The sequence below is a fragment of the Mastigoproctus giganteus genome, chromosome 11 (genome assembly GCF_048544385.1).
Source record: "Mastigoproctus giganteus isolate SK-2022 chromosome 11, ASM4854438v1, whole genome shotgun sequence".
NCBI lineage: Eukaryota > Metazoa > Arthropoda > Arachnida > Uropygi > Thelyphonidae > Mastigoproctus > Mastigoproctus giganteus.
The window spans coordinates 163,258,873-163,273,305 of record NC_143585.1 but is presented as its reverse complement, the minus strand read 5'-3'; the positions used below and the strand labels follow the sequence as shown (position 1 = coordinate 163,273,305).

The following is a 14,433-nucleotide window of genomic DNA, read 5'->3' as shown; positions in this document are numbered from 1 at the left end:
TGAAGATTATGATGGAGGAAAAGGGAAAGGGATGTTAAGGGAAAGAGGCCCAGAAGAAGACTGCAAGAAAAACTATGATGGGTAAATTGAAAGGGGGGGATGCTGGATATGGGGAGATGAAGAAGAGGGCTGATGCATGGCCCTGTCCTTGGCAGGGACTAATGATGATGACTTTGGAAAATACATTTTTGCTGGTTGACATGCAAAGTAGGGGTAAAATATCCAATATCTAGAATTATCATTTATCTGAAACTGGTCAGACCCTGGCATTTTGGATGATCTTCTACTGTGTATGATAAATAAAAATATTTAAAAATATTAAATTTAAAAAAATCATCAAAACTTTTTCAGATAAAAATGCATAAATATAATTTATTTTGGGCTATTCAGTTAAAAGTTAACTTACTTGAGGAATAGCATTTTCTCCCTGATTTTCAAAATTTTTCATCTTTTGTTTCATAGTAGTTATTATTTGGCTTAGCATACTAATATCATCTTCCCATTCCTGAAATACAATAATGACAATTACAAAATAATGTGATTACAAATGTCAAATAAGTTACATAAATACTTTAAAATACTTAATACTTTATACCTAATGCTTAAAAATACTTTGTCAAAATAAATACTTTAAAAGTACAATAATTTTCACAGCTTATGAAGAAGAAAAGCTTTAAAAGATATAAATCAAAACAGAAATAAGAGCAAATTTATCCCTCTCTCCAAAAATATATATTATAATTTTTTTTTCTTATTTATATTTGAGATGAATTATTATTCTTTCTCAGTGTGTGACCTCAAGTTGCATAATCAAAGTCATAAATCTAAGTGTGCATAACCTTATTCACAGGGAATGACAGTCACTAGATCAATATTTATTCAGTAATTTCCTAGCAATTGTACTCAATCTACACAGATGATCATATATGAAAGAATCCTCCACAGTTTATAATTAATTCAGCAAGCTAAAAATAAAATTGTAAAAATAAAAGCACAGTAGATGCATTCTGCAGCTTAACATTTATTTTGTTTAAGACCAGATATCCTATCTTCCTATGATTAGTAGTTTACAATACATAGAACAAGATAATCAATATTTAAAAAACACCAGGAATGAATAAATGTCATTACTCAACCCTAAATCAGTTGATTCTTTGGCGTTCCCAGGCATATGCTAGAATTTTTGCAGTAATAGGAGGAAAGAGACTTTGAAAAAAAAAAAAAATAAATAAATAAAAAATTTGTAACAAGAATTTTAGCCAGGTTGCATTAAACAGAAATAAGGGGAGAAACACATGGAATGGGTTGTTAAACAATAAAATTAAGTAGGGAGTAATTCAGAATGGGGAAAGCAATTCGCTTTGTGATTCCTAACAGACATCAGCAGTTTGAGCAAGGAAAATTTGTACTTTTTGTTCCTACTCATTGTGCATATGAATAAAATGTATAAAATTTTGAAAAAGTTAATTTCTAATTTATATCACCCACAAAGAAAACACCTAATTTGAAGACACGATTAAATAAGATTTGTATTGACGCAGGTAATAATAACTCCATAATAAAATACGAACCTTAAAATGTTTAGTAATAGCAATACACACACACAAAAATACTATTCATATATAATCATTGATTCTGCTGGCTATGACAACAAAATTTCTCTAAAATTGTGCGATCGAGACCCGCTAATATTTGTAGAATCGGACAAATGCTAACTTATTGTGATTTTCTCTTGTAGGGAATCTGGTCCTCATTTTGAATTTAAATCAATGTTTTGAATTTAAACCAAATAATAAATATAATATATAGCATATTAAAAATATATAGAAAATATATTTCTAAATTTTAATAAGTCAAGAAATCTCTTGAGACTTTTTTTGGGAATAACTGCATCCACGTAAGATGTAATCAGAACAGATGGAAATTATTTAAAAGACCTGCTTAAAGATGGAAGAATCTTGCAACAAACAGGACAAAGGAATAAAAGCAAGCTTTGGCCCTATACACATGCATGGCGAATGATTGTTCAATTATTGAACTACAGTCTGTCCTCTTATAGCACGATAGTTGTGTTCCTAGAAACCCTCGTGCAATGCAAAATCGTGCAATACAAACAACAGGCCCTATGGGAAAAGTGGGGTTAGGTGCCGACCACCCAAGATTGAACACACATTTGGAACCAAAACATTACCAAACACAATAAACAATCGGGTAATGCTTTTGCTTCTATCGTAAGCAAACTTGTTTTTTGTTTGATTTTTCTGTCGAAACAGATGACAGCCATTCCATCTCTTCCAATTCTTTGTGTCTTAATCTAATGGATTTTAATTACACTTTGTGTTGTTCTTGCTATGAAAGTTGTTTTTATTTTCTCTGCATTCTTTCTAATTCTCGGCGTTGCCTCATTTCGGTCTGTAGCACGTGCAATATCACATGGCCTTTCATTTTGCTCAAAGCTTTTCACAATTTCATATTTTTTCCTCTATCGACAGAGGCGGACTGGCCATAAGCCTTACCCGGGAAATCCAGGTGGGCCGGAGGCCGGTGTGATTTTGGCCATAAACCATAGTATGAGGCCACTATAAATTTTCCCGGGTAAGAATTTTTGATCCAGTCCGCCTCTGTTTATCGATATTGCTTTTTTTTTCTCTCTCTGAATCTGCGGTGTCTTCGCCAGGATGCTTCCTTTTCACACCTTTTTAAGTATTTTACTAATTTTTAGGGGATAAAACGAGGAGGCACGCTTGATACACATAAACAAAGCTGTGCCATGTAACAACTGAATAAACAACACCGCAAAGGCCGAGATACACTATTAACACCTCACATTTTACTAAAGCACATTTCTGGGGGTTACTACCATAAAACAATTTCCAGTTGCGTTTCTGCTAGTGGAATCTGTTATAAACTGGTAGTAAACTCCATCTAACTGCCTTTGCGATTATATTGATAGCTGGAATTGTGTTGGTTTTTACGTTATTATGGTGAAATGTGTTTCCCCTTCACTGATATAAAAAACATAAATACATTTTCAGAATCTTCTCTTCATTCCTGTCGTATTGCGTTCGGTTGGGGTGATTCTGCGTTCGACTGCTATTTCTTGTAAACACAAAGGCGAATCGTGCATAAGCGAATTCGGTTCGTGTTATATAAGATATCGTTCCCCTATTTATAAATCGTGTATGATCGAATTCGTGTAATGTAAACACGTGTTATACGAGGACCGACTGTATTGAATTATGGAACTGATTTCCTGTTCCTGCTATCACTGGTTAATAAAACTTTACTGGTTAATAAAAAATTCAGAGCTACAGGGCTCAAAAAGTTCCACGATTTTTTAATATATTAAAAAGTAAGAGATTACCTCAATCTTTTTCGGGGAATGCTTCCAGTCAATTCTCTCTCATGCGTGACGAATAAAATAAGATGAAAAAAGTGAAAAAACGAATTAATGAATTCCCTCACTCATAGAGATATGACCAAATACGATGCGCAACGGAATCGAAAGCCGAGAGCCCCAACCTGACCCCAAAACACCGTCACACAAAGACTTTGTGATATTCCCATCCTGTGAGCATGGTGATCAACCGAAAAGTGTGGTCGCTTGAGGAAGGGAAACAGCTGTGCATTTCGTTTAATTTGAGAATTCATCCAAATCGTAACTTTTAATCCGTTTAATTTTAAAAAGTTTTTAATTGTGATTTTAATTATTTATTATCGGAACCAGTTTTAACTATTTATTATGACACAATGTCTTCTCGCACTCATGGTCTTGCTGCGGTGGTTTGATGTGTTTCGGGGTCGGGTTGGGGTTCTCGGCTTTCGATTCCGTTGCGCATCGGATTTGGTCGTATTTCTATGAGTGAGGGAATTCATTTTTTCACTTTTTTCATCTTATTTTATTCGTCACACACGGGAGAGAATTGATTGGAAGCATTCCACGAAAAAGATTGAGGTAATCTCTTACCTTTTAATGTTGTTTGTTTGTTATTTGGTTTTTAGGAGCATTAGCAACTAAGGCCATATTGCTCCGGGATATGCGGTGGTCATTCCCTGACCTTTCCGCATTCTCCGTATTTGGTGGTGACGGGCTCGAACCCCAGTCTAATCAAGAAGCGTGTGCTATGTACTGCTGCTCCTTCCCACCTGGCTGTGGAGGTGCCCGCCTTACCTTTTAATAATTTACTGGTTAATATAATAATCAATAGTGACAACCCAGTTATGATGTATAACTTCACAATATGAGAGATGCCTGATGGTGTGTAGTGATATAGACTATAAAGTATTTGATCGCTACGCACCATCAGGCATCTCTCATATTGTGAAGTTATACTTCATAACTGGGTTGTCACTATTGCAACACCAGAGTACCTGCCCACCCACCGAAGAGGAGCCAACAAGCTTTGAAACGGTGCCGTCTGGTTGGTGGTATCCGCTGAAAATAAATAACAATAGTCTTCTCCACTGGCAAAGTGTTATTTATTCGAGGTAGTACAATGCCATGGCAACTCGTTGTGAAGGCAGTTATAATATGAGATATAACCAAAACAATGTCAATTTAATTAATTAATTTAACTACTTTGGTAGATATCTATGTTAAGATGATGCATTTACACTAACCTACATATTAATAATTCTACCTTGTAGCACGAGGCCTTTGCCCGTAAATACTTTATAGTCTATAATAATCAGTAAAGTAATGGCAGGAATAACCACTCTTATACATGGGGTTTTTAAAATTAGTTTATTTAGCCTTATTGACTAAACATACTATACAATTAGTTAACGTTTCAGGAAACTTGCTGGAGCCCATCATCAGACCATATTGGGCTATACTAAAGGAGAGAAAAACAAATTGCTACAATTAATTCTTAATTAATTTGTATTATCTCAATTTTAATGCTCTCTCTGTCTGTGTGTGTGTTTCAGTTTTGAAAGAAATTTTGGGGTGATGCTGGTTGAGTTGTTGATGAAAGGTAATGAGGAATTCCAGGCCATAGGGCCAGACTACTAGGATGTTATCTACATGTAAGATCGACTGGGGATCTGTTAGTTGCAGTTTTAATCACTTTGGTCTCAAGCTGCTCCAATGGGTTACCCATGCAGAAGCCAGCAGTTTCTCAGTAGTACTTGCCTTTGAGCTTGAAATATGTATGAACTGGTTGGGACATCAGTTGATAAATGGCAGCATTTAGTCTGTAACCAAGTAAATTCTGTTAGCCAGTTTGGGTTTTGCTTCTGGCAGGGGTCACTGTAGACATCATATGAACATGGAGTCTACACTGAACAACAAGCCTGTTTAGAGTTTTTTTTGGCACATTAATTACAAAGGCCATTATGCACCAAGACAAAAACGACACAAGTAAGTCACCTAGATCTACACTGATGCCTTCGATTTTATCAAAAACAGATTCTGGGTGTTCTTGAGAAATCTACTCATCAGGAATGACAGGGGAAAGTATGCTTATTAACCAATTGGCAATAGCTTGCATAGGATGTTTTTTGAATGGCAATAATGGGCCTTGCAGGAAGGCCTTCTTTATGAGGTTAAGGCTACCAAACATATATTTTAAGTTTAGGTTAGGCAGTTTAGTGTTGACTGTCTATAGATGGATGAATTTCTCTTTGTTATTATCTTTTCAGAGAAGTTGAGTTCGGTTCTGACTTTGTTTAAGACTTTTGCTTGGATCATAGTCCCTGCTGTTTATAAATATATATTTGTATTCAACTGTGAGAAAGTGGAACAGTCATGGAATCCATGAAACATCAGATTAATTTCAAGTAATCTAATACCTTTCAGTTTATTTGTCAGCATAGGTTCCTGCTTGTGGATATAGGTTTTGCTGTATCAATATATTTTCTGTATCAATAGCTGAGAGTACCTCCTTTTTTTCACTTGAATGCAACTAATGTCGACACATGTAGGGAAATCTTCCAGCTACATATACTCTCAACCAGAACCATACTAGCACTCATGATGATATCGATGGCTAGCAGCTATACTGCTTTGGCCTTACTCTGCCTTGAGAGTCACACACACACACACACACTCTCTCTCTCTCTCTCTCTCTCTCTCTCTGAGGCAGCTCAATAGTACTGGTTGACTCCCATTCATATGTAGTATCGTCTTCGAAAAAAAGCTACTTTTTTTTTATATAAGCCTCAAACACGAGAGGTATTAGAACCTATAGTACTTCGTACCATGCTTGGGTTGGAGGTTGAGAAGATGAAAGAAGATATTTGTTGACATTAGACGTGAACTTCTGTAGACTGTAATTTTCAGGTATGCAGAAAGATTGTTCCAGAAAACGGCAGTTGAATGAATAAACAAGGATGATGAAAAGTTGGTTCTGTGAGTTTGAAGTTGGACAGTAAATGGATGTTGGCTGGCGGCACATGTTCCGAGTGTTTGGAAAGAGAGAGCGGGAATTATAGAAGCCAATTCAGAAGAACAGTACCCATGGAAGTATCTGTAGAAGAGGCATGCAGCAGAAGCAGTACATCTATGAGAAAGCGAGTGGAGAGACTCTGTTAGAGATGAGTCTTTAATTAACCTAACTGCACACTTCTGAATGGAATCTAGAAGCCTAAGAGATTTGGGGGTACCGTCCAAGATATGGGAACAATATTCCATGGTAGGGCAGATTTACGATTTATACAGAGTGAACAGCTGTTTGGAAGAAAAGTAACCCCAAAAGAGATATGTCATTTTGCTTAGAAATCGGAGTGCCACCAAAAGATAAGCATAGGAGCAGAAGAATCCTTTTTGCGAGATATAAGACAAGACTGAGTTTTAGAAGGGTTGAAATCAACTAAGTTGTCTTTGCCCCACTGGAGAATTACCTGAAGATCGGCATTTAAGGATTAGGTAGCAGATTTTCGAGAAGTTGAAGCTGATTGAGCAGGACAAGGTTTCTCAAAATGGAAAGTGGAATGCAATGTGCTATCATCGACAAAACTATGGATAGGATTTCCAGTCAATGGAAGGTCATTAATATACAAGAGGAAAAGAGTGGGGGAAAGAACTGAACCTTGGGGGACACCGGCATTAGTGGAGAAGTTAGAAGACAGAGAGCCATCTACCATCACCCCCAGTGAGCGATCAGAGAGAAAACTGGATAACCAATTACTAAAAACAGTTGGCAAACCATAAGATGGAAGCTTGTTTAGAAGAATTTTATGCCAAACAAGATCGAAAGTCTTTGAGATGTCAAGAGCAACTACTTGTGTTTCACTGAACCTTTCCATTGAATGAGTCCATAAATGGGTAACATAAGCCAGAATATCACCAGTGGATCAACACTGATGGAATCCATACTGGCGATCATTGATCAGACGGACGGTTTCTAGGTAGTTTAAAATTTGGCAGTTAATTGATTTCTACATTACTTTAGAAAGAGTAGAAGTAATTGCAATGGGACAATAATTGGATGGGAGGGATTTGTCACCCTTTCTGGGAACTGGCTGGATAAGGGCAAATTTCCAAGCAGAAGGATAAACACCTTTGGAATAAGAAAGTGAAACAAGGCGGCAAAGAATAGGAGTAAGTTCAGGAGCACAGGTTTTGAAAACAAGTGGAGAAATACCATCGGGACCTGGAGCTTTCCTAGCATCAAGATTCATCAAAATCCTTCTGACATCCTTTTGACGGAAGACCACAGGAGGCATTGAATGGAGCGTGTTGGGAATATTGGGAGGTGTTTTAACAAGTTCGTTAATGCATGAGTTGAAAGAAAAATGGGATGCTAACAGGTCAGCTTTATCCTTGGCTGAAGTGACAACAGAACCATCTGGTTAGGACAGATGTGGGAGCAGAGATAGGCAAAAGTTGTGGCCAATAGCATTGGCAAGAGACCAGAATGCTCGGCTACCATTAGGGCAAGAAGCAAGTTTTCTATTCTTAGCCTGTTCAAACTCTAGTTTCGACTGAATAATAACTGCTTTACAATTGTTGCGAGCTTTGGTGTAGGCAGAAAATGAAACTGAAGAATTAGAAACAAGCCAATTACGATATGCAACATTCTTCTCTTGAACAGCCTTAGCATATTTATTGGAAAACCAAGGTTTAGATAAAGGAGGAGATTTTACAGTGGAGTGTGGGATGAAGGATTCCATTCCTGCAAGAATAATTTCACTGACACGATCTGAGCAAACATTGACATCAGAAGTTTTGAAACAGTAATCCGACCAAGGAAAAGAAGAAAAGAAATCTCGCAGGTCATGCCATTTTGCATTCTTGTAATGCCAAACAACACGAGGTTGGGAATAGCCATGAGATAAAGGTTCCATTGGAGAAGAGACAATCACCAAGTTGTGATCTGAAGTGCCTAAAGGACCTCTGACTTCGACCGTGTACTTAGAAGGGTTGTTTGTGAGAAAAAGATCAAGCGTATTGGCTGTATGATTAGGATTGTCCGGTATTCTTGTAGGTAAATGAACAATCTGTGCGACCATTAGTAATTCCACCATTAGTAATTGCAAAAGCCTCAGCATCTCGACCAGCTGGGTCAGTGTGACTAGAAAATGGAAGCCAGCTGGAGTTATGAACATTAAAATCGCCAAGGAAAATTATCTCACTGTTAGGAAAGTTGGACTGGAGAAAGTCAAGTTGCAAAGAGAGGAAGTCAAAGAGCTCCAAGTGATTAGTTGAGTTGGGAGAACAGTAGAAACAACAGATGAATTTGACACAATGAGGTAGAGAGATTTTAAGCCAGAGAAGATCAAAGAGAGGAGATTCCAAATTGCCAAGTCTCTGACAGGGAATATCAGAATGGACATGTGTACAAGTACTACCTTTGAGGAGAAAGAATCATACAGCGAATAATTTGGGCATCTGAGATGAGCAGTAGTTAAATCAACCAATAACTGAGATTCTGTCAGAAAAAGTACATTTGGTTTGGCAGACTGCAAGTGGAAATGGACATCGTTGAGATTAGAATTGAGACCACGTATATTTGTGAAATGAATTAGGAAGTATTTGGGAGGTTTAGATCTTTTTGCAGATAAGCTTGCTCTATTAGTTTGACAATTCATGGTGTATTCAATAGTAAGAAAAAGTGAGTGGGACATGCTGTATGAAGTAATGAAATTTTTGGATATGGCGTACACATGGTAAGAATATACCCAGATCCTTGATATAATGTGGCCTCGACAATGCTCTCCGCATACACACTACTCTGACTCCCTCCAGTCACTATCTGGCAGAGCACAGGTAGCAAGATTATACACTAGCTGATCCGAAAGCCTCCTAGAGAGTTACCAATAGGTTCGGTCGAGTGTACTAATTAGTGGCCGCCTGCGAACACCGTTTTAGAGCTGTACCCTCGAAATGTAAGGAATATTGTATCTCACCACGATATTCATCATAACCTCAAAAGTCATCAATCATACTGCATGATGGAAGAGATGGGGAAGGGTTGACTGGAACTTAGCTCTAGAGACTAAACATGGGTTCCACCACTTGAAGCCTCCAATAAGCAAAGTGGTGGAATTGCACCGGTTGATGAGTCATCTACCACATATAAATTAACTGGTGGCACGGAAGCCCATGATAGATATAAGCTGGTCAGTAACCAAGTCACAAAGGAGGTTAGGCATTCAAAGGCAGATTACGAGAAATCTTTGGCAAAGGATGCAAAGAAAAACAGCAAAGAGTTCTTTACTTATGTAAACTCTAGAAGGAAAGGGATGAATCAGATTGGTCCACTTGATATTGATGGTTCAACTGTTGATGATCCTGTTCAGCTAGCTAACAAACTAAATGAGTATATTGCATCTGCATTCACACATGAAGGGTTACTCAGGGAGGGGAGGGGAGGGATATGCCAGAATTGAATTAAACTCTGGCAGTGAGCTAGATGATTTTTTAATATCTGAGAGCAAAGTGGAGGAGAATCTGTTGAGGATAAACATAAGAAAGGCACCTGGGGTGGATGGAATCTATCCAATTATATTAAAGGAGGCAGCAAATTAGGTAAAAGAGCCCTTGGTCACAATTATGAGAGCTTCCTTGGACTCAGGATGAGGGTACCATGGACTGGAGATGTGCAAATGTAATCCCAATTCACAAAGCAGGATCAAAGGGTGACAAGTAATTACAGACCTGTTAGTGTAACTTCTGACTTTGTTCCAGGGAAATGACTGGAAGCAGTGGTTAAAGAAGCACTGCACAATTATCTAGACAAGACTTCACTTATATATATATATATATATATATATACATAGCTTGGACACTGCATGTGTTTGTTAAGGGGAAGTCTTGTCTGACCAATACGAATGGATACTATAATGTGGTCACAAGGGAACTGGATGCAAAAAACAATTTTGATAGCATATACATGAATTTTAGGAAGGCTTTTGATACTGTTGCACATGGAAGCCTACTGTACAAATTGGATCAGTATGGCATCAACGGCAAGTTTCTACTATGGATAAAGGGATGGTTGAGTGGGAGAAGACAGAGTGGTAATCAATGGACACTGCTCTTTGTGGACTAATGTTATTAGTGGAGTCCCCTATGGTTCAGTGTTGGGTCCATTGTTGTTTTCTGTATTTATTAATGATACTGATGATGGTAAAGGTAAATTGAACCATTATCAACCCACTGCAGCATGGAAGCCTTCTCAACAATTCATGTTGAGGGAAATGGACCATAATCCCTCAGGCTTAATGTCCAAGTTTGCAGATGATACGAAGGTTGGCAGGGTTGTTAATGACAGTACACTGCTGCAACAGAATCTAGAAAAGTTGAGCAAATGGGCTAAGGGGTGGCAATTGAAGTTTAATATTGACAAATGTAAAGTACAGCATATGGGAAGCAGTAACCCCAGAGTAATGTATAAACTGTGTGGTACTACACTGACAAAAGTGTAAAGTGTTAGCATTAGCATTAGTAGAGGCATATGATGCAAGAAAGCAAGCTTATTCAGCATCAGCCAAAAAAAAAAAAAAAAAACCCACTCCCATTTCACCCCTCCGTTCGTTCGAAATACCTGTCCAGTTGAGCCTTAAATTTGTTTAGGCTATCAACTTCAACAACAAGTGATGGAAGTCGGTTCCACCAACCAACCACCCGCTGGCCAAAGGCAAATTTCCGCACATCTATCCGACATCCGTCCTTCCTCAATTTGAATTTATGCCCTCTGAGGTGATTATTCTGAGCAAGATGAAGAATCCCATTGGCATTGAGCATGCTCAAACCATTCAAAGCCTTATACACCTCTATCAGATCACCTCGTCGGTGCCTAGTCTCCAGACTCTGTAATTTGCAAAACTTAAGCCTTTCTTCGTAAGAGCAACCCTTTGTTCTATTCACTAATCTTGTTGCCCTTCTCTGTACCCGTTCCAGCAGCTCTACATCCTTCTTGAAATGAGGCCTCCAGACCTTTAGCATTAGCATTAGTAGAGGCATTTGATGCAAGAAAGCAAGCTTATGCAGCATCAGCCAAAAAAAAAAAAACCCCACTTCCACTTCACCCCTCTGTTCGTTCAAAATACCTGTCCAGCTGAGCCTTAAACTTATTTAGGCTATCAACCTCCACCACAAGGGATGGCAGTCTGTTCCACCAACCAACCACCCGCTGGCTAAAGGCAAATTTCCGCACGTCTATCCTACATCTGTCTTTCCTCAATTTGAATTTATGCCCTCTCAGGTGATTTTTCTGAGCTAGAGGAAGAATCCCATCAGCATTGAGCATGCTTAAACCATTCAAGGCTTTATACACCTCTATCAGATCACCTCGCTGGTGCCTAGTCTCCAGATACTGTAATTTGCAAAACTTAAGCCTTTCTTCGTAAGAGCACCCCTTTGTTCCATTCACTAATCTTGTTGCCCTTCTCTGTACTCGTTCCAGCAGCTCTACATCCTTCTTGAAATGAGGCCTCCAGACCTGTATACAGTACTCTAGGTGTGGCCTGACCATTGCCTTATACAATGGAATAATCACCTCCTTATCCCTGCTGGAAAAATTCCTGTATATCATTGACAATACTCCATGAGCTACTCTTGCAGCCCGTCTGCACTGCTCAGAGAACTTCATATCTGCCTGCACAATCACCCCCAAGTCCCTTTCATTCTCTACCACTGTCAGTGTAGTACCACAGAGTTGATACGTTGCTCTGGGGTTGCTTTTTCCCATGTGTAGTACTTTACATTTGTCAATGTTAAACTTCATTTGCCACCTTTCAGCCCATCTGTTCAACCTTTCCAGATCCTGTTGCAGCAGCATAGTGTCAGTAGTGTCCTTAACAATCCTGCCAACCTTTGTATCATCTGCAAACTTGGACATTAAGCTTGAAATACCATCATCAATATCATTTATAAATACAGAAAACAATAATGTACCCAACAATGAACCCTGAGGGACTCCACTAATAACATTAGTCCACGATGAGTAGTGTCCATTGATTACCACTCTCTGTCTTCTCCCACTCAACCATCCCCTTATCCATAGCAGCAATTTGCCTCCAATGCCACACTGCTCCAATTTGTGCAGCAGTCTTCCATGTGCAACAGTATCAAAAGCCTTTCTAAGATCCAAATATATAATATCAAAGTTATTCCCTGCATCCAGTTCTTTTGTGACTACATCATAGTATCCAATCAAATTGGTCAGGCAAGACCTGCCCTTAACAAAACCATGCTGCGTCTGAGCTATAACTGAATTCTTGTCTAGATGATCCTGCAGTGCTTCTTTAACCAGTGCCTCCATTAACTTACCTGGAACAGAAGTTAAACTAACAGGTCTATAATTACTTGTAGTAGTAGTAGTAGTAGTAGTGGCACTTGATGCAAGAAAGCAAGTGTAGGAGCTTATGCAGCACAGCCAAAAAAAAAAAAAAAAATCACACCATACCCTCCAATTGCCTGTCCAGTTCCTCCTTAAATTTATTTAACCTATCAACTTCCACAACGACAGATGGAAGTTTGTTCCAGCAATTAACCACCCGCTGGCTAAAGGCAAATTTCCGCACATCTATTCTACATCTATCCTTTCTTAATTTGAACTTATGTCCCCGTAGGTTCGTATTCTGAACAAGTGGGAGGATCCCATCAGAATTCAGCGTGCTCAACCCATTCAAGGCCTCATAGACCTCAATCAGATCACCGCGAGGTGCCTAGTCTCCAGCCACTGCAATTTGCAGAACTTAAGCCTCTCTTGGTAAGAGGATCCCTTCATTCCCCTCACCAATCGTGTTGCTCTTCTCTGTACACGCTCAAGCAAATCTACATCCTTCCTAAAATGAGGCCTCCAGACCTGTACGCAGTACTCAAGGCGTGGCCTGACCATTGCCTTATACAGAGCGACAATCACCTCCTTTTCCCTGCTAGCAAAATTCCTATATATCATTGACAAAACCCCATGACCTGCCCTAGCAGCCTGTCTACATTGCTCAGAAAACTTCATATCTGACTGCACAATTACTCCCAGGTCTTTTTCATTTTCTACCACCTTAAGTGTAGTACCACACAGTTGGTACGTTTCTCTGGGGTTACTTCTACCCATATGCAGTACTTTGCATTTGTCAAGGTTAAACTTCAGTTGCCACTTCTTAGCCCATCTGCCCAAATTATCTAGATCCTGTTGCAGTAGCACACTGCCATTACTGTCATTAACAACCCTGCCAACCTTCGTGTCATCTGCAAACTTCGACATTAAGCCTGATATACCTTCATCAATATGATTGATAAATATACAAAACAACAGTGGACCCAACACCGAACCCTGTGGGACTCCACTAATAACATTAGTCCACGAAGAGCAGCACCCACTGATTACCACCCTCTGTCTTCTCCCACTTAACCATCCTTTTATCCATTGTAGCAACTTACCCTTAATACCATTCTGCTCCAATTTGTACAGTAGTCTTCCATGCGCAACAGTGTCAAAAGCTTTCCTGAAATCCAAGTATATGATATCAAAATTATTTTTTGCATCCAGTTCCTTTGTGACCACATCATAATAACCAATCAAATTTGTCAGACAAGACTTTCCCTTAACAAACCCATGCTGTGTCTGAATTATTGCTGCAGTCTTGTCTAGATGATCCTGCAATGCATCTTTAACAGTGACTCCATTATTTTACCCGGAACAGAAGTTAAACTAACTGGTCTGTAATTATTCATGTCACCCTTCGAACCTCCTTTGTGAATTGGGGATACATTTGCACATCTCCAGTCCGTGGGAACCTCCCCTGAATCCAAGGATGCTCTCATAATTATGGCTAAGGGTTTGCTTAGTTGCTTTGCCGCCTCCTTTAATATAACTGGATAGATCCCATCTGCCCCAGGTGCCTTTCTTATGTTTAACTTCAACAATTTCTCCTCCACTTTGCTCTCAGTTATTACAAAATCATTAAGCACACTGCTACAATTTGATGACCTTCTTCCATTTTCAAACTGTAACGATTCCTCACGTGTGAATGTAGATGCAA

The 14,433-nt window shown here is 38.9% G+C and overlaps 1 protein-coding gene across 3 annotated transcripts in view; it reads right to left on the bottom strand.

Moving 5' to 3' along the window:
• LOC150078548 (uncharacterized) overlaps positions 1-14,433 on the bottom strand; it is a 732,675-nt gene that overhangs the window by 477,082 nt on the left and 241,160 nt on the right. For all 3 annotated transcript variants that reach the window (XM_090384778.1, XM_090384777.1, XM_090384779.1), the window contains exon 9: positions 407-505. In XM_090384778.1, the coding sequence (XP_090240904.1) occupies positions 407-505 (99 nt within the window). The remainder of the gene's footprint in view (positions 1-406; positions 506-14,433) is intronic.